Source organism: Myotis myotis, unplaced genomic scaffold (genome assembly GCF_014108235.1).
Source record: "Myotis myotis isolate mMyoMyo1 unplaced genomic scaffold, mMyoMyo1.p scaffold_m19_p_15, whole genome shotgun sequence".
NCBI lineage: Eukaryota > Metazoa > Chordata > Mammalia > Chiroptera > Vespertilionidae > Myotis > Myotis myotis.
The window spans coordinates 26,646,912-26,665,175 of NW_023416319.1; the positions used below are offsets into that span (position 1 = coordinate 26,646,912).

At 38.2% G+C, this 18,264-nt stretch overlaps 1 protein-coding gene across 3 annotated transcripts in view; it reads right to left on the reverse strand.

The window, feature by feature from the left end:
• The window catches only part of PTEN (phosphatase and tensin homolog), an 87,699-nt gene that overhangs the window by 23,850 nt on the left and 45,585 nt on the right, over positions 1–18,264 (reverse strand). Inside the window, exons 3-6 of one of the 3 annotated variants that reach the window (XM_036336710.1) lie at positions 16,682–16,726; positions 8,409–8,453; positions 2,449–2,492; positions 411–649 (exon numbers count right to left, since the gene is read on the reverse strand). In XM_036336710.1, coding sequence (XP_036192603.1) covers positions 411–649; positions 2,449–2,492; positions 8,409–8,453; positions 16,682–16,726 — 373 coding nt within the window. The remainder of the gene's footprint in view (positions 1–410; positions 650–2,448; positions 2,493–8,408; positions 8,454–16,681; positions 16,727–18,264) is intronic. The other 2 variants (XM_036336713.1, XM_036336712.1) reach the window with 2 other exon arrangements.

Below are 18,264 nucleotides of genomic sequence, written 5' to 3' on the forward strand. Positions count from 1 at the left end.
AAAATCCATATCAAAAAATAATCTTTATCTATTATAAAAGCAAAGATCATACTTTACCAGGTAATGGCATCCAAGTTATTATCTAAACACATTTTATTCTCAATCAAGCTTCAGAAATATCAAGCTTACTTTTGATCAATGTGCAGCACTCTTAAATGCTCTATAAGTATTTTGAGACTAAATATGCAATACAGTTCATAGATAAGATTTGCTAGCATGACATAAAAATACTAGCAAAAAAAATAAATCAGAACATTTCAATCAGTTATTTGCTCACATAAAAGTTAAGGTAGTAACTGATTTAAATGTTTAGGAGAAAGATATAAGGTTACCAGCTTTCTTTTTAAAAATTGGGTTTTCCAATAAATTCTTAGATCTAGGAAGAGGAAAGAAAAGCAAATATAACCTACCTTTTTGTCTCTGGTCCTTACTTCCCCATAGAAATCTAGGGCCTCTTGTGCCTTTAAAAATTTGCCCCGATGTAACAAATATGCACAAATCATTACACCAGTTCGTCCCTTTCCAGCTTTACAGTGAATTGCTGCAACATGATTGTCGTCTTCACTTAGCCATTGGTCAAGATCTTCACAAAAGGGTTTGATAAGTTCTAGTTGTGGTGGATTATGGTCTTCAAAAGGATACTGTGCAACTGTGGTTAAAAAGAAACCCTCAGAATAAGAGAAAAGTCTCTTCTGAATTGTTTATTAAAAGTAAGTTAATTTTAGAAATGCTACATATAAGCTTTACCGATGTTTAAAGAAAAACTTAACTTCAAAGAAAAATAATTTATCGCCTAATAACTTTCTAATTTTTTAATAGAAATGGTCTCTCGTTAACTCTTAAACTTATCCATTGGACAGGGAGGCCAAGTATTATTTTCCCCACTTTATGAAGCAGGAAACTTTGCTATGAAGAGGTAGCACAGGTCACAACATATCAGAGGTGGAGGTGAACTCAAAATGAAATGTCACATAAACATCTTGTCAGCACTCCGAATTCATTTTCTAATAAAAGAAGTAATAATACTTGTGATAATGCATCACCACAAAACATATTCAAAAGAAAAATTAATAAATCAACAATAGCAAGGATTGCATAAAGGACTGCATTTTAAACTTCATATAATAAAAATGCTAAATGTGTTATTTCTAGCAAATGTTACTGTTGTATACACTTGACTTTAAAGGCATTTATAAAAGAAACTGAAAAAACTACTTATAAAAAGTATGTAATTGTAGTAAAGTTTATCAAATGAAGTTTTAGGTCTTTTCACATGACTTATTAAGAACCCAAAACTTTTCTGTATCCTATAGTCAGAGCACAGTTTTTTTTAAACATTTGTCTACAAATAGGACTTTAAATATATCACAATTAAATTTTATCTTATTAGTCTCTGCTCAGCTCTACTCTATTAAGATCCTTCTATATTCTGACATCTAATGTACCTAATTATCCTGTGTCATCTAAATATGTTAAAAAGTATGTCTTAATCTTCAATCAAGTCATAATGTGGCACAGGATAAAATCCATTGAGTCCTTGGTTGTGATGGGCGCTCTTCTGGTAGACTACAGCTCCCAATAACTAGACCTACCTCTCCAGTTACAGTGTGTCATGAGGACAACTTTCACTTAGTCATCTACCTGACTACCATCATTCTATTTTCATTTCTCCAGGGGTACACAAAAACCTGTTAAACATCTGAAGCTAGATAAACCTCGACTAAAACATGCTATGTCCCATAAGCAGTAGCTTAAATTTGCCACAAAAAAAAATAACATTCTTAGTGATTATACTGACTCTCACCATTAGTGCTTCTGAATTCTCAAACTGTTTGAAAGTCCATTCTAGATTTTCAGGAGGCATCAATGGCAAATACATCAATTGGTAGCTCATGGCACTCACTTTTAAGAGCATCTGCCAAATTTCTCAACTTTCCAGTTCTCTCATGCCTCAAGGGGCTCCACAAAAACAAATGGAAGTTTTTGTGGGCTCTGAGATAGAACTGACTATACCTGAAAAATAACTCATTTAAAGCAGTTCCCTGTTCTCACCTTTCAAGTTCCCCTTACCCATATTTGTTATACCCTTTCCACCTTTTAAATCGTGCTCCTTAATAGAGTTAAATTGTCTGTTTTCTCTGTATAATCTCTTACTACTACACCAAATACCTCCAAAAAGTATATATAAACCCCACCTTATTCTATTGTTAGTCTAAAAATTTCTCCTAATTCTTAGTCCCTTCTGCAATTTGGTTTTCCTAATATTTCTGGCAGGTTTATATGGCACCTGTTTCCTAAAACACGACAGCCAAATTATATTTTTCAATTTTTTTAATTTGACAAATATTAATCTCACTTAATAATTGAGATGATCATTATTGCTATGACAGTAAGATTTAGTCTATTAGTTTTACGTTATTTAACATAATACAGTACATTTATACCTACCTCTGCAGTTAAATTTGGCGGTATCATAATGTCTTTCAGCACATCTAAAAGAGAAGTTTAAATTTGATATAAAGTTATCTTCTACAATTGAGAAAAAAGTAGAATAGTAACAAACATTTTCTGAACTTTATAATGTACCAAGCATTATGTTAAGTATTTTATATTAACTATTTCTTTTAAGCCTGTGAAGTAGGTTCTGTTATTATCCCCATTTTACAATTAAGAAGACTGAGGCTTAAAATGTTTACATGCAATTTGCTTACAAAACTTGTGATGTCACTAATATATAACAGTGTAAATTCAGCTGCATCTATACCTTCAAATTTTATTTGTGGAAATTTTGCGTGCTAAATGAGTTTAATAACTGTTTTTAAGATCATCTTTACTTCACAGTTGAGCATACACCATTTCCTCAAACTATTATTTTAAAAGACATGTTAAAAATAGTAAAATTACAAGTGCAAAGAAAAAGTAAAGAATCAAATGATGCTAATCTACTCAGACACAACACTTATTAAACTTTTTTAAAAAGCAGACCTTTCTCTCTTTAGAGAAGCCACAGGTCATCTTTTTCAATGCCCTCTCAAGTTACAAATTTTAATTAAAGTCTCAGAGTAAAGAAACAGTGGTAAGTAAAATCAATACAGAATAGTAATGTTGAGTTAGCATTATCATTGGCCATGCTCAAACTTGTCTTTTGAATCGTAGTGACAGGTTTGTTATCATGCACTGGCTTACTCATGATTAATAGGCCATGTTTATAAGCATCAATAGGCTCAGAAAGGGATACCATACATTAGTTTGTGGTCAACAGCATTCTGGTAACTCCAATTACTAACCAAATTATACATTTTTTAAATTTTTTATTTTTTAAAGCAAATACAGATCCATAGACCCTTAATCCACAATTCCAAAATCCCCAAAGTCTGAAACGTCTACCATTTTTTTCTTAAATTTATGACCAACTGGATTTATGATATTGCATGTAGTCCTTAATTAATACACTTACCGTAAAGAGTCAAATATTTCATTCTAGGCACTGTTCCAAACCCTACTTGGGGGTGTTATAATAAAGTATGTGCTTCCCTGTTACCTTTCTGAAAACTGAAGAAATTCTGAATGTCAAAACACAACTGGCCCAAGAGTTTCAAATAAGGGATTGTGGACCTACATTTTGCGTTTGGAAATCCTGAAAATATCTGTATAGTTTCTCTACTTTAAACAGATTTATACCCATTGAACTAATTATAAACAAACTACAATTCACTAGTTTCTGACTGGTCAGACCTGAAATAAATAAACTTTTATATTACTGCTTAAAACAAAGCTTTCCCATTTTAGCTTATTATAATTTAGTAAATTGAGTTTTGCTAGAAAATTTATTCAGGAATGACATATGCACATATACTCATTCTTGCAAAATAATTTCATACACATATTAAAAGACATGAAAGGTAGAAAGAAGAGGACTGGCTATGAAAATAGTCACGTTGCACACTTTCTTTGGTACAGGTTAAAGAAGCAACATGGTCAAAAGTGAAGAATCCATAATGAAATATTTCAGAAGGAATCATGTAAACAAGAGGGCTTATGAGGTAAGCGGGGAGGTATAAGCTAGAAAACAATTCTAAGAAGCTGGCCTCATGATAGCACAACAAAAAATAAACATTTTAGGTTTCATACAGATTCAGTTCTCTACAATTCCCATGCTTTCTCAGAAGCTCAAAATGTTTGCTTTGACCAATAGTGCTTATAAACTGATTCTTAAATATTACTGTTAAGAGGAAGAAATGGAGGGAAAGTGGAAACAATGAGCTACTAAATGTCTACTAGATGCACATACCTTACAAAGGAGTTTCCATGTTTTTTTATTCATCCTCACAACCATATGATAATAGTTAATATCATCTCCATTTTATATATGAAAAAGCTAAGATTTAGAAGCACACTAAAAAAAAAAAAAACTCGCCCCAAACCAAAGTAAGTAAATGGAAGAACCAGAACTCAAGCTATAATTACAAAAGTCAAACTTTTTCTCATACTGCTCCATACTCTCATTTATAATAAAAATTGAAAATAGTTTTAAAAACAAAATTTGGTCAAAGCCTGTCTTCCTACAAGAGCAATATCTGGCACAAAACAGCCAACAAATACTGATGATGAAAAGACTATGAAAATTTCTACAAGCGTGGATAGGGAATGTGTGAGAATAAATACTGGGGCTGGTAGTGATGAAAGTGATCTGGGGAGTGGCTGGTAGAGGAAGAATAAAGATTTTCTTATTTAAAACCTTCTCTGATACTGCATATACACCCTCAAAAACACACACACAAAGTTTCTTGTAAATTTTTTGCAGTATGTTATGAAGTCTCTCAACAAACCAAAATTGAAGATACATAAAAATAAAGCAAATGGGATTTGACTAAGACAAGTGTTAGAATTAATGATTTATACTTCTTTATAATTAAAACTCAACTTAAAAGATACTTTATCATCACCTTATATTGGCTTATATGAGACAAGAGAAATGAAGAGGCATTGAAAGGGATTTTTATGAAACAGCGAACAGAAAGTTAAGGAAGGGATAAGATTAACAGGAAAAGCTTCCTTTGAAGTAAGACTTGACATGGAATCAGCTAGGCATGTAGGTATCTTCTGTAGTCTCTTGAATGGAGCTATCCCCATCTTACAAAAGAAAACTTAATTGATAAAAATTAACCACAATTAAATGTTTACCACAAAATAATGGAGAGGTTTGTTTTTTTAACCACAAAATAATGGGAGTTGTTTGTCAAATAGAATATATAGTATCCAGTGAAACATTTAAGTTTCTCAAAGGCAAGAACTATACTATGCCTTCATTCCCTATCTCCCCACTCCTCCCCTTATTCCCACCAGAATACAGATTATACAGAGGAACACTCAAAAATAAAATACACACACTTGCACAACTAATTTACTAAGTATCAGTATTCCTGAACTGGGTAATAACTGATTAAATTTGTCCTTCCTTAAAGTAACTTACTGAATGCTTAATAGAGGTATGAACAGATACAGTCTGTTTATACAATAAGAACTCTTAATATTGCCTGGCCGGCATGACTCAGTGGTTGAGTATCAACCTATGAACCAGGAGGTCATGGTTCGATACCTGGTCAAGGCTAATCCCCAGTGTGGGATGTGCAAGAGACAGTTAATCAATGACTCTCTCTCATCATTGATGTTTCTATTTTCTATCTCTCTCTCCTTCTCCCTTCCTCTCTGAAATCAATAAAAAAAAAAAATTCATTTAAAAAATAAAAAGAACTCAATATTACATTGAGAACTCCTCTTCATCCATATATGTCAGAAAGTGCCATAAAAAGTTTAACATACTATTAAATTCAGGTACATCTAGTACAAATATTTTAATATCTTTCAATTTATATATGTTTGTAAAGATATATATCACATAATTAATATGCTTAAAATTAAGAAATAAAACAGAAACATCCACTGCTTGCCAGACTCACTTATCCTGAGCCAGAAATATAAACTGGGGTAGAAAGCAGGTGAAGACGACTGAAAAGTGACATCAGAAATCAAAACATGCTACAACTGGGTAACACTACAAACTTCTGAAAGTAAGTAAAAATTGGGGAGGTTAAAAACAACAACAACACAAAAACGAACAAACAAAATAACCCAGAAAGGGAACATTGGCATAAACAGTGGATGGTCTGCTACCGTGTGTACCTGTGTGAACTTATTCAACTCACTAACTTCTCTAGGCCTCAGATTCCCCATCTGTAAAATGAGGTTGGACAGAATGATCTCTTGCAGGTACTTTCTAGTTCTGAAAGTGTGATTCCATTAAATGGAGTGGAGAAAGGGAGTTAAAATATATGCACCAAAAGCTACTCTCAACAAGTAACAAGACAGTTCATTAACTTGGGAGTCCAACGTTCAAAAATACAAAAACAAACAGGCAGTCAAGTTCCCAATGCCAACTTTAACCATAATAATGTTAAGTGAACCGCAATACTGACAGTACAAGCCTAAGTCCTAAATTCTGGAAGCAGGAAACCACTGCATACACAAATGAAAAGAATTTCCTTTCCTATCTCTGAACATAACGTTAAACTCGAATAAAATTTTGAAAAAGGAAGAATTTATCTTTATTATCTCTTTCTACCTTCCTTCAGGGACTCTAAATGCCCAATCCTGAGAGTCTTAGCCTGAAGTGACTCATTTAATGGATTCCAGCTTTTGACCACTTCTTGTCCTGTTTTTTTGCCTTTCTTTTTTTTACTTAACTTCTAAATCCAGTTGTTAAAAAAGTACAAAGCTTTGTGGTTTTTTATTTCCTGCACAGAAACCCTCTGGCATCTGAAACAAGGACTATTGTAGGAAAAGTTAATCAGGAAAAGAGGATGATACATGTACAGATCATTTGTAAGCTAGGGCCCACCTAAATTTGTGTCTACAGCAGCTTTTACTTTCTTCCATCTTGTCATCTACTTCTACCACAGCCTACACACAGGCGTGCGCGCGCATACACACACACACACACACACACACACACACACACACACACACACACCATAATCTGACCATAATGAATTATATGCCATATTATGCCAACAAGTTTCTCACATGCCATTCTCTCTGCCTGCCATGCCATTTCCCCTCCTACTAGGCCTGTACGTCAACCTCTACTGATTCTTTTCATCCCAGCTCAAACATCCTTTTTGTGTGAAATCATCCCTTTGGAGTACAATTACTATTTCGTCTGTTCTCTACACAGTCTCTTCTATACAAGAGTTATCTCTTCTATAATACTTTACCTTGCACATTACACTACAACTTACATGAGAACTAGAACCACATCTTATTCACCTTGACCCACAACATATTTTATCATGTCGAGCGTGTCAAGTACATGATAAATGCTTCTTTGTAAATCTGAAGAAATTAGTGAAAACTCACTAGGAGAAACAATATTGGTGTCTACTTCACTCTCAGGTCTTATCAGATCAGATCCTCAATTAAAGCTAAAAAAAAGCAACATCTCACAAGCCAACAGACAGAGAATCTTTCATACTTGTTGGTAAAGATTTAAATGCTCATTGAAGGTAGGCAAGAATCTTGTCCTTACATTTGATAAATAAATTCTATGAAATTGTAACAGTGAATTAGTATAAGTAAATTCAGATTTAAAATTTTCCTGTTGCATAATTTATATAGATCACATTGAAAAAATAAGAGCCAGGGAGAAAAATAACACATATTATAAGCCATTGTTTAAAAAATAGAAAATAGTCATATTTTGGGGAAAGAAAAATAGTCTTCAAGGACAGAAATGGTTAAATATTTTCTTCCCATTTTTCTTTAGTTCCATTTTCCCTTTTCACATCTCTATTCACAAAGTCAAAAGAAAAAAACAAAAGGTTAAAGATAAGGTGAGCTAGGTGTATCAAATGGGCAATTCTTACATTCCTCCCTCAAACAAAAAAAATGACCCAATTCAACAATTTTAGGTAACTTATTTATGTTATATACAGTTAGAGAATACCCTAAAAGCTGTTTTAATCAACTGACTTAGAGACACAGAATAAACAAAATTATATTCACTGTGGAGCATACCTCCTTGGAAGATGTCATTAATGCTTTGACAGAAGTTCTAATGTGTTTTACATTTCAAGTTACTACATGGCTATGGGCTCAAAGATGGGCTAAATGCCAAGTCATTTAAAGCACATTAAGTAACATAAATCTGTGCCAACACTGTTTTACCTCATCACTACACTTTCTAAATGATCTAACAATGCTCTCTATCAGACTTCTTGAACTGAAGGTTTTAGGAATACATTCTGTTCAAATATACCTTTAACTCTACCTCATTCTAAAAAGAAAATAACTTTCACTTAATAGTTATTTTAGAAGTATTTGGAAGCATACAAAAAAGAAAATATACTTACAGATTGTATATCTTGTAATGGTTTTTATGCTTTGAATCCAAAAACCTTAAAACAAAACAAACAAACAAAAAGCCACCATTAACAAAAATGAGCTAACATTTGAAATTACATTAATATTATTGAGAAAAACCAAAAGACAGATTCTATTTTTCCTAACCTCAAATAGCATTTAGGAGAAATAAATAAACTCCAATAAATATTCCTTCCTTGGGTTAAAACTAGCAATCAAGTTATTCTTAAATAATTATTACATTACACAGATTTATACAATCTGAAGTAAAGCCATAGCTTTTCATAGGTTGAATATTTTCATAATCAGCCTACCATATTAAGAGATAACTTTCTTAAAGGGTAGTATTAGCATTTAGCTAGTTACCTAATTCATACAGATTTGCAAGAAGTAGTCACATGCAAGCAAGTAATCTTAAAAATAACCCTGAAAGCCATCATTTTTTTCAAACTAAAAACTGTTGATATTTGAAAGATGTAAGTAGAAACTATTAACTCTGTAATAGTTTAAACTATTACAAAGTTTATTAAGAACTTTCACATATATATTCTCATTTGATGCTCACAAACATCTGAGATAGAGCTTATCCATATTTTACAGAGGGAAGTAGGTATCAAAGAAATTACTGAACTTGACCAAAGTCATATATAGTTAATAAGTCAAAGAATCAAGACTTAAGACCTCTCCCTCAAAATAGTTAAGAAACTAACAACAGCAACAACTACAGGCAACACAAGAACTTATTATATGCCAGGAACTATGTTAATTAAGTACATTATGTATATACATTTGTTTAATCCTATGAGGAATTAGAAAAGTATAAGTCTGGGGAAATATCAGGATAAATAGAATAAAAAGACAAATGGAAAACAGGAGGTATGATTTTAAAAGATTTAATGTCCAGGAGGTTCAATATATGAATAGGAGTTCCAGAGAAAATAACAGAAAATTCAAGAAAAATAGCCAAAACTGAAGGACACAAGTTTCCAAACTGAAGGACACAAAGTCTATCCACAAAAATTATGAAAATAGACCCAAATAAAGGCATTCATATCATAGTGAAGTTCCTGAATATTGAAGAGATAAGCATTAAGACTTTAGAAGCTACTTGAGAGGAAATAGATTTCATAAAAAGAATCTGGAATCATGACATCGCCCTTTTTAATGGAAACACTAGCAGCTAAAAAAATATTGGGCAAAACTTTCTTACTCTGAGGGAAAATTATTCCATACCAAGAGAGACTATAAATCAAGTGTGAATATATAATAAAGGCATTTTTAAATAAGCAATGTCTCAAATAATTTTGCTTCCTGTATATTCTCTCTCAGGGAGTTACTAGAAAATGTGCTACACCAAAATAATGATAGTAAACCATGAAAGAAGATGACAAGTTCCAGGAACTGAAGAGTCAAACTCATGAGAAGGAAAAAGAATGATGGTGAAGGAACATCTCAAGCAGACAGCATTACATCAAGCCTAGAGAACAACTAATCCAGATTAGGGAAGACCAGAAGACTCCTAGAGAAAATAAATCGATGCAGTATCAAATGTGCTGAAACATATTGAGAGATTTATATAGCTGGGGGCAAGTTTAGAATGAATTAAAGTTAAGAACATAGAAACTAAAGTCAAAAAGAAAGAGGGGGTGAAAGGGCGGAAAATGAGTTGTAACTCCAGGAAAAACAAAACATGCAAATGATAGCTTTGCTGGGTAATGTAGTGTAGGTCCTTGCTTTTCATCACTTTGAATATTTCATGCCAATCCCTTCTGATATGAAATGTTTCTGTTGAGAAGTCAGCCAGCAGTCTTATGGGAGCTTTCTTGTAGTTAATTGTCTCTCTTGCTGCTTTTAAGATTCCGTCTTTAACATCTGCCATTGGAATTATGATGTGTCTTTGGGGTTCATCTTGTTTGGGACTCTCTGCACTTCCTGGATTTGTATGTCTATTTCCTTCACCAGGTTAGGAAAGTTTTACATTATTTCTTCAAAAAGGTTTTCAGTTCCTTGCTCTCTTCCTTCTGGTTTCCCTATGATATGAATGTTGGTATATTTGATATTACCCCAGAGGCCCCTTGAACTATCCTCAATTTTTTTAAAATTCATTTTCATTATGCTGTTCTGATTGGGTGTTTTCTGCTACCTTGTCTTCTAAATTGCAAATTCAATCCTCTGCTTCATCTAATCTACTATTGATTCTCTCTAATATATTCTTTATTCCTGTAGTCTTCATTTCTGACTGGCCCTTTATGTTTTCTATCTTCATTTTTATGTTTCCTATCTTTTTGTTAAAGTTCTCATTGAGTTCATCTACTCTTACCCTAAGTTAATTGAGCATCCTTAAAACCAGTGTTTTGGCCCAGCCAGTCATAGCGGCATGGTTGAGCATCAACCCATGAAGCAAAAGGTCCCTGGTTCAATTCCAGGTCAGGGCACATGCCCAGTTGTGTGCTTGATCCCCAATACTGGGTATGCAAGGGACAGCCAATCAATGTCTCTCTCTCTAATCAATGTTTCTATCTCTCTATCTCTCACCCTTCCTCTCTATAAAATCAATAAAAGCATTTAAAAAACAACAACAATACTGTGTTCTGAACTCTGCATCTAATAGATTTCTTATCTCCACTTTGTTTAGTCCTTTTTCTGGAGTTTTGCTGTCCTTTCATTTGGGAAATGTTTGTCTCCTCATTTTGGCCGCCTCCCTGTGTTTGCTTCTATGTATTAGGTTGAGCTACTACATCTCCCAATCTTGATAGAGTTAGCCTGGGCACAAAATCTCCTTGGTCACCTGAGCTGAGTACTTACTTCAGGTGTATGTATCTCTTTGTGTGGATTGTGTGTCCTCCTGTTGTAGTTGAACCTTGTTTGCTGTTTGTACTTCAGTGGGAGGGATTGGTTCTCAGGCTGACTGGCTGGCTGAGAGGAATGACCACGGTTATAGCAGAGGAGTTATTGTGAAGAGGCTAACCCCATGAAATAGGATTTGCTTTAGTGGGGCTCTAGTGCCTGCAGAGTCTGCCATCTGTATGTGAGATGGGTGTGTACGCTGGTGTGGTCGGAAGCTGGCCAATATGTGTGTTAGATCTGGGAACTCATGGGAAAATGCTGCACACCCTTTCACTGTCTCTTTTACCCTCTTTATCTTCTACATCGTTATACATTTTCAATTTGTAGTTTTGGACTTTTCTTTAAACTGAGGTAAAATTCACATACATTGAAATACACATATCTTAACCCTTTGCGGTCGTATTAAATTTGGACATGGGTGTCGTACTGGTCGGAATTAATTTCCATTGAAAGAGGCAGTGATACACAACATGCAAGATTATGAAGGATAAACAAGATTTATTAATTCTTTTTTGGAACTACGTCACTACTAGTAGAATCACTGCAAACGTTATCACTTTCTACGTCAGAGTCAGTATTTAAGGTGCCAAAATAAAACTCTTCATTGTTACTTTCAGATTCTAACTTTCTTTTTGCCATTTTGGAGTATTATTTTGAAATATCTTAACAAGCGATAATGCCTAATTACAGTTAAACGTAATTTTTAAAGCTTTATTCGAAGTTCTGCGAAGTATCTTCGAAGCTTGTCGATTTCTTCACTCTCAAAAGGCGACTTACTCGCCACGGTGTTTTGCATGGCGAGTGTGGAATTACTGCATTTGTTTATATTGAGTTTCGATACCTCCGATTTGTCGGGGCAATGTTTTGGTTTGTGACAAGGTCGCTTAGACACTTAAGAGCTTTCAGAGAAATTATGAACTGATACATGAATGAATAGAGTTAAGATTCATACGGTTCCTTGCTGTGGTGGCTGAGAGCAGATATACGACCGGAACGGTAAAAAAGCTTTGGTGGCTGAGAGTAGACAAACGACCACAAAGGGTTAAGGGTACAATTCTATGAGTTTTGTTAACAACCACCCCAATCAAGATAAAGTACACTTCCCCCACCCCAGAAAAACTCCTTCATAACCATTTGCCCTCAAAACTACACCAAACTCCCAGGTAGCTACCAATATTCCCATAAATTAATCTGGCCTTGAATTTCATATACATGTAATCATATAATATGTATTCTTTTGGGAGAAACTAAGATGGCGGCATAGATAAACACCGGGAAATTGCTGCTTCCCACAACAATCGATAAATGCATCAAAAACACAAGGTGGACATCATCCAGAACTACAGGAGGGCTGGCTGAGTGTAAATTCTACAACTAGAAGGAAAGAAAAGCACACTGCGAGCGGGAGGAGCTGCGGAGGTGGAGTGCAGAGGTACGGGGGCTCGAGCGCGGAAAGGGTCTGGCACCTGAGGACGCGGCTGTCTTTTTGAATTCGGAGGGAGACACAAGCTCCCGACGGCTCTGAAATCCGGTTCCGGGAAGTCTCTGGGGACCCAGGACTCATACGGGGAGATACTGGACTGTCTGGCAGCGGGCGAGCTTGAGAGCGGCTTTCCCTCAGAGGTGCTTGCAGCCATTGCTGGGACACTGGGACTCGCGACTCCTTAGGGCAGGGTTGAGGCTCCGCCATAGCTGCTTTCTCCGCCCTTTGATTTCTTGAGACCCCGCCCCGCCCAGGCTGCGGCAGAGGCTTTTGCATATGAATGCCCCGGCCATTTGCAACCTGTAATTACCTAACTGCAGCCGGGCCAGATAGACCCAGACCTTCCAAGAGAAGGCCCAAGGCCCCACAGCGGCTTGCATTGCTACACAGCTGAGCATCATCAGGGCACTTCCAAACTCCAAAAAAAAGGAAGGGGAATCTGCAGTTCTCTTCGTAGTTCCTGCTGTATAACCTCAGGCAGAGGCTAAATTAGCACCTCCTTAGATCCAAGAGCCACTGTACCCAGTGGTCAGAGGGGAACCATCCAGATCACAACTCCTCAGATCCATAAGGGACACACTCAGGGTGCAGTCTCAGTGAGCACCAAAGCCCCACTGAAGCAAGTCTTGCCCCAGAAGGGTGTCTCCAGCACAGAAGTTCTCCCACTACAGACACAGCTGATTCTCGCTGCCAATTGCCCTGGAGGTCAATTCCTCCCAGTGATCCTACAACAACCAAGGCATAGCTACAACAAGACTGTGCACAAAGCCCACGAGGGGGTGCACCAAGAGTGTCCACCTCAGGTAACTGGGGAGGCTGAGCCACTGGGCCCTACAGGACACCTAGCACACAAAGCCACTCTATCAACACAGGGAAGCAGCCAAAATGCGGAGACAAAGAAACAGGTCACAAATGGCAGAAATGGAGGAAAGCAAACGACTGGATATAGAGTTCAAGGCCACGTTTATAAGGTTTTTCAAGAATTTTATGGAAACCGCCGATAAATTTAATGAGTCCCTCAATAAGTATAGTGAGACCATGGAGGACATGAAAAAGGACCAACTAGAAATTAAGCATACACTGACTGAAATAAAGAATAATCTACAGAGATCCAACAGCAGACAAGAGGATCGCAAGAATCAAGTCAAAGATTTGAAATACAAAGAAACAAAAAATACCCAACTGAAAAAGAAAAAAGAAAAGAGATTCCAAAAATATGAAGATAGTGTAAGGAGACTCTGGGACAACTTCAAGCGTACCAACATCAGAATTATAGGGGTACCAGAAGGAGAGAGAGAGCAAGATATTGAAAACCTATTTGAAGAAATAATGACAGAAAACTTCCCCCACCTGGTGAAAGAAATAGACTTCCAAGTCCAGGAAGCGCAGAGAACCCCAAACAAAAGGAACCCAAAGAGGACCACACCAAGACACATCATAATTAAAATGCCAAGAGCAAAAGACAAAGAGAGAATCTTAAAAGCAGCAAGAGAAAGACAGTCAGTTACCTACAAGGGAGTACCCATACGACTGTCAGCTGATTTCTCAACAGAAACCATGCAGGCCAGAAGGGAGTGGCAAGAAATATTCAAAGTGATGAATAGCATGAACCTGCAACCAAGATTACTTTATCCAGCAAAGCTATCATTCAGAATAGAAGGTCAGAGAAAGAGCTTCACGGATAAGAAAAAGCTAAAGGAGTTCATCACCACCAAACCAGCATTATATGAAATGCTGAAAGGTATTCTTTAAGAAGAGGAAGAAGAAAAAGGAACTCTTACCATTTGCCACAGCATGGATGGAACTGGAGAGCGGATAAATACCACATGATCTCACTCATTTGTGGAATATAATGAACAACATAAACTGATGAACAAGGACTGATCCAGAGACGGAGAGGCATTGATTGGACTGTCGGGCTTTGGAGGGAGGGGAGGGGAGGGTGGGGGCAAGGGGGAAAGATCAACCAAAGGACTTACATGCAGGCATATAGGCCTAACCAATGGACACGGACAACGGGGGTGGGGGGGTGAGGGCATGAGCGGGGGGGGGGGGGGGTAGAGGGTAACGTGGGGACAAGGACACATATGTAATATCTTAATCAATAAAAATATATTTAAAAAAAATATGTATTCTTTTGTATCTGGCTTTTCACTTAATCTAATGTTTTTCATATTTTTCAATTTATTCCATATATCAATAATTCATTCTTTTTATTGTACTATTTCATTGAATGAATATAACACCATTTGTTTATCCATTTTTCTCTGATGGATATTTAGGATGTTTACAGTCTGGAGTTACTATAAATACAGTACATAAACATTCTTGTGCAAGTCTTTTGGGGGACATATGCTTTCATTTCCTTTCATTAAATAATAGCTAGGAGTAGAACTGCTGGGTGATAAGAGTATAAAGGGGAGATATATGTTTAACCATATGAAAAACCACTGAATAGTTTTTCAAACCAATTGTACCATTTTACAATCCTACCAACATTTCAAAAGCATTCCAGTTGCTCCACTGTCACATCAACATTTGGTGCTAGTTTTTGTTTGTGTGTTTGTGTATGTGTTTTTTTTAACCCTTCTAATGGGTATGATATAGTAACTTGTTGTGGTTTTAGTTTTCATTTCTATTATGACTAATGATGTTAGGCTTATTTTCATTGGCTTATTAAACATTTGTAATAGCTTCTTTTGTGAAATGTGTATTCAAGTCAATGGTTCATTTTTCTTCAAATGAATAATGTCTTTTTATTACTGACTTATGGGAGTCTTTTATATATTCTGTGTACAAGTCCTTTGTCAGATATATGTATCATAAAAATTTGCTCCTGTCGACAATGTCTTTTCCTTTTCTTAATGTCTTAATAATCAACAATTTTAAATTTTGATGAAATCCAACATACTAAATTTTTCTTTTGTTTAGAATTTTGTATCCTCTCTGAGAAATCTTTCCCTGCTCCTCAAATTCATAAAAATATCCTCTACATTTTCTTCAAAAAGCTTTATACTTTTAGTCTTTTCTCGGTATTTTAATGTGCTGAGGGTAATTAGAATGACCAAAACAAGCACAAATTCCTTGAAGTGAGTATAAAATTTAGAAAACAACTCATTGCTACTTGCCATATCTTTCTCCATGGGTTGCTTTTGAGAGAAAGTGAGTAAGCAACAAATGATCTGAAAAAAAACTTTCTCACAAAAAGCATACAATGTAAATGTGAGCAGGAAAAAAAGGTCTTTTGGAGGGTCAACAGTTCATTTTTAGTTCATTCTAAGTCTGGTAACTTAAAATTTTTAATCTAATACATAAACCAACGCTACATTAATAGGGATATACACATATCATTGCCCAGCTCCAGGGAACACTATCCACATTTGGCAGCCATGCATACATATTAAATTGGAGTCTAGAGGATAAGCTACATACTAAAGTGGTCATATTGGTTATCATTAGTTTTCAGAGACGGAGATGGAGGTTTTCACAAATTCACTTTCAACACTTCTACAACTGTGTTGTTAAAACATAAGCATATGCTACTTTCAAGAGAAAAAAATGTTCTGTCCTAATCTATTTTCCAAGAGTACAGAATTGAAGAAGATTATCCTATCTAATAAAAGAGAAACATGGTAATTGGCGTACGTCCGCTACCCTTCCCATTGGCTAATCAGGGCGATATGCAAATTAACTGCCAGCCAAGATGGCGGCCGGCAGCCAGGCAGCTTGAAGCTAACATGAGGTTTGCTTGCTTCAGTGATGGAGGACTCCAACGTTCCCCACCTGCCTTGCCCGCCTCTGAACTTGCAGTCTGAAACATAGTTACAAATATAGAAGCTAAACAAAACCCCAGAAACCTGCTTTCAGCGAGCCGGGATCTTAGAGCTAGAGTTGATACAGTTTTCGATTATAGAACACAAACAAACCAGATACCTGCTTTCAGCAGCAGAGGCCTCAGAGCTGGAGTCAGAGCTAAAGCTGGCCCAGAATAAAAAAGAAAAAAGAAAAAAAGGAGCAGTTGGGAGCTTCAGTCACCCGCCAACTTGAAAACAGCCCTCAGCCCCTCACCCAGACTGGCCAGGCACACCAGTGGGGACCCCCACCCTGAAGGGTGTGTGACCAGCTGCAAACAGCCATCATCCCCTCAACCATGCTGGCCAGGCACCCCAGTGGGGACCCCACCCTGATCCAGGACACCCTTCAGGGCAAACCAGCAGGCCCCCACCCATGCACCAGGCCTCTATCCTATATAGTAAAAGGGTAATATGCCTCCCAGCACCAGGATCAGCGGAGCTGCGAGGCCTCCTGGCACTGGGATCAGTGTGACAGGGGGCAGCGCCCAAACCCCCTGATCGCCTGCAGCTCTGTGTGTGACAGGGGGCAGGGCCACAACCTCCCTATCCGCCCTGCTCTGTTCATGACAGGGGAAGGCACCCCAACCCCCTGATCAGCCCTGCTCTGTGCCTGATAGGGGGGAGCTCCCCAACCCCCTGATAGCTCTGCGGCTCTGTGTGTGACAGGGTGCAGCGCCCAAGCCCCTCCCCACGGGTCCTGCTCTGTGGGTGACGGGGTAGAGCCATAACCTCCCCATCAGCCCTGCCTTGAGTGTGACAGTGGCGGCGCCCCAACCCCCTGATCAGCCCTGCTCTGTGGGTGATAGAGGGCGGCGCCCCAACCCCCTGATCCGCCCTGCTCTGTGTGTGACAGGGGGCGGTGCCCCAACTCCCCTATCGGCCCTACTCTGTGAGTGACAGGGGGGAGCTCCTCAACCCCGATTGGCCCTGCTCTCTGCGTGACGGGGGGAGCTCCCCAACCCCCTGATGGGCCCTGCTCTGTGCGTGACAGGGGGGAGCTCTCCAACCCCAATTGACCCTGCTCTGTGCGTGACAGGGTACGGAGCCCCAACCCCCTGATCAGCCCTGCTCTGTGCGTGACAGGGGGCAGTGCCCCAACCCCGATTGGCCCTCCTCTGTGCGTGACAGGGGGCAGCGCCCCAACCCCGATTGGCCCTGCTCTGTGCATGACAGGGGGGAGCTCCCCAACCCACTGATGGGCCCTGCTCTGTGCGTGACAGGGGGCAGCGCCCCAACCCCGATTGGCCCTGCTCTGTGCGTGACGGGGTGGCGCCGCAACCTCCCCATCGACCCTGCCTTGAGTGTGACAGGGGGTGGTGCCCCAACCCCCCAATCGGCCCTACCCTGAGCATGACTGAGTGTGGCATCGCAAACTCCCGATCCGCCCTGCTCTGTGCATGACAGGGGGCGGCGCCCCAACTCCCCAATCGGCCCTGCTCTGAGCCCGACCAGGGGCTGCACCTAGGGATTGGGCCTGCCCTCTGCCACCCGGGAGTAGGCCTAAGCCAGCAGGTCGTTATCTCCCGAGGGGCCCCAGACTGCAAGAGGGCACAGGCCGGGCTGAGTGACCCCCCCCCCCCCCCGCCGAGTGCACAAATTTTTGTGCACTGGGCCTCTAGTATATATATATATTTAAATTAGAAAAAATAAGAGACAGAGTTC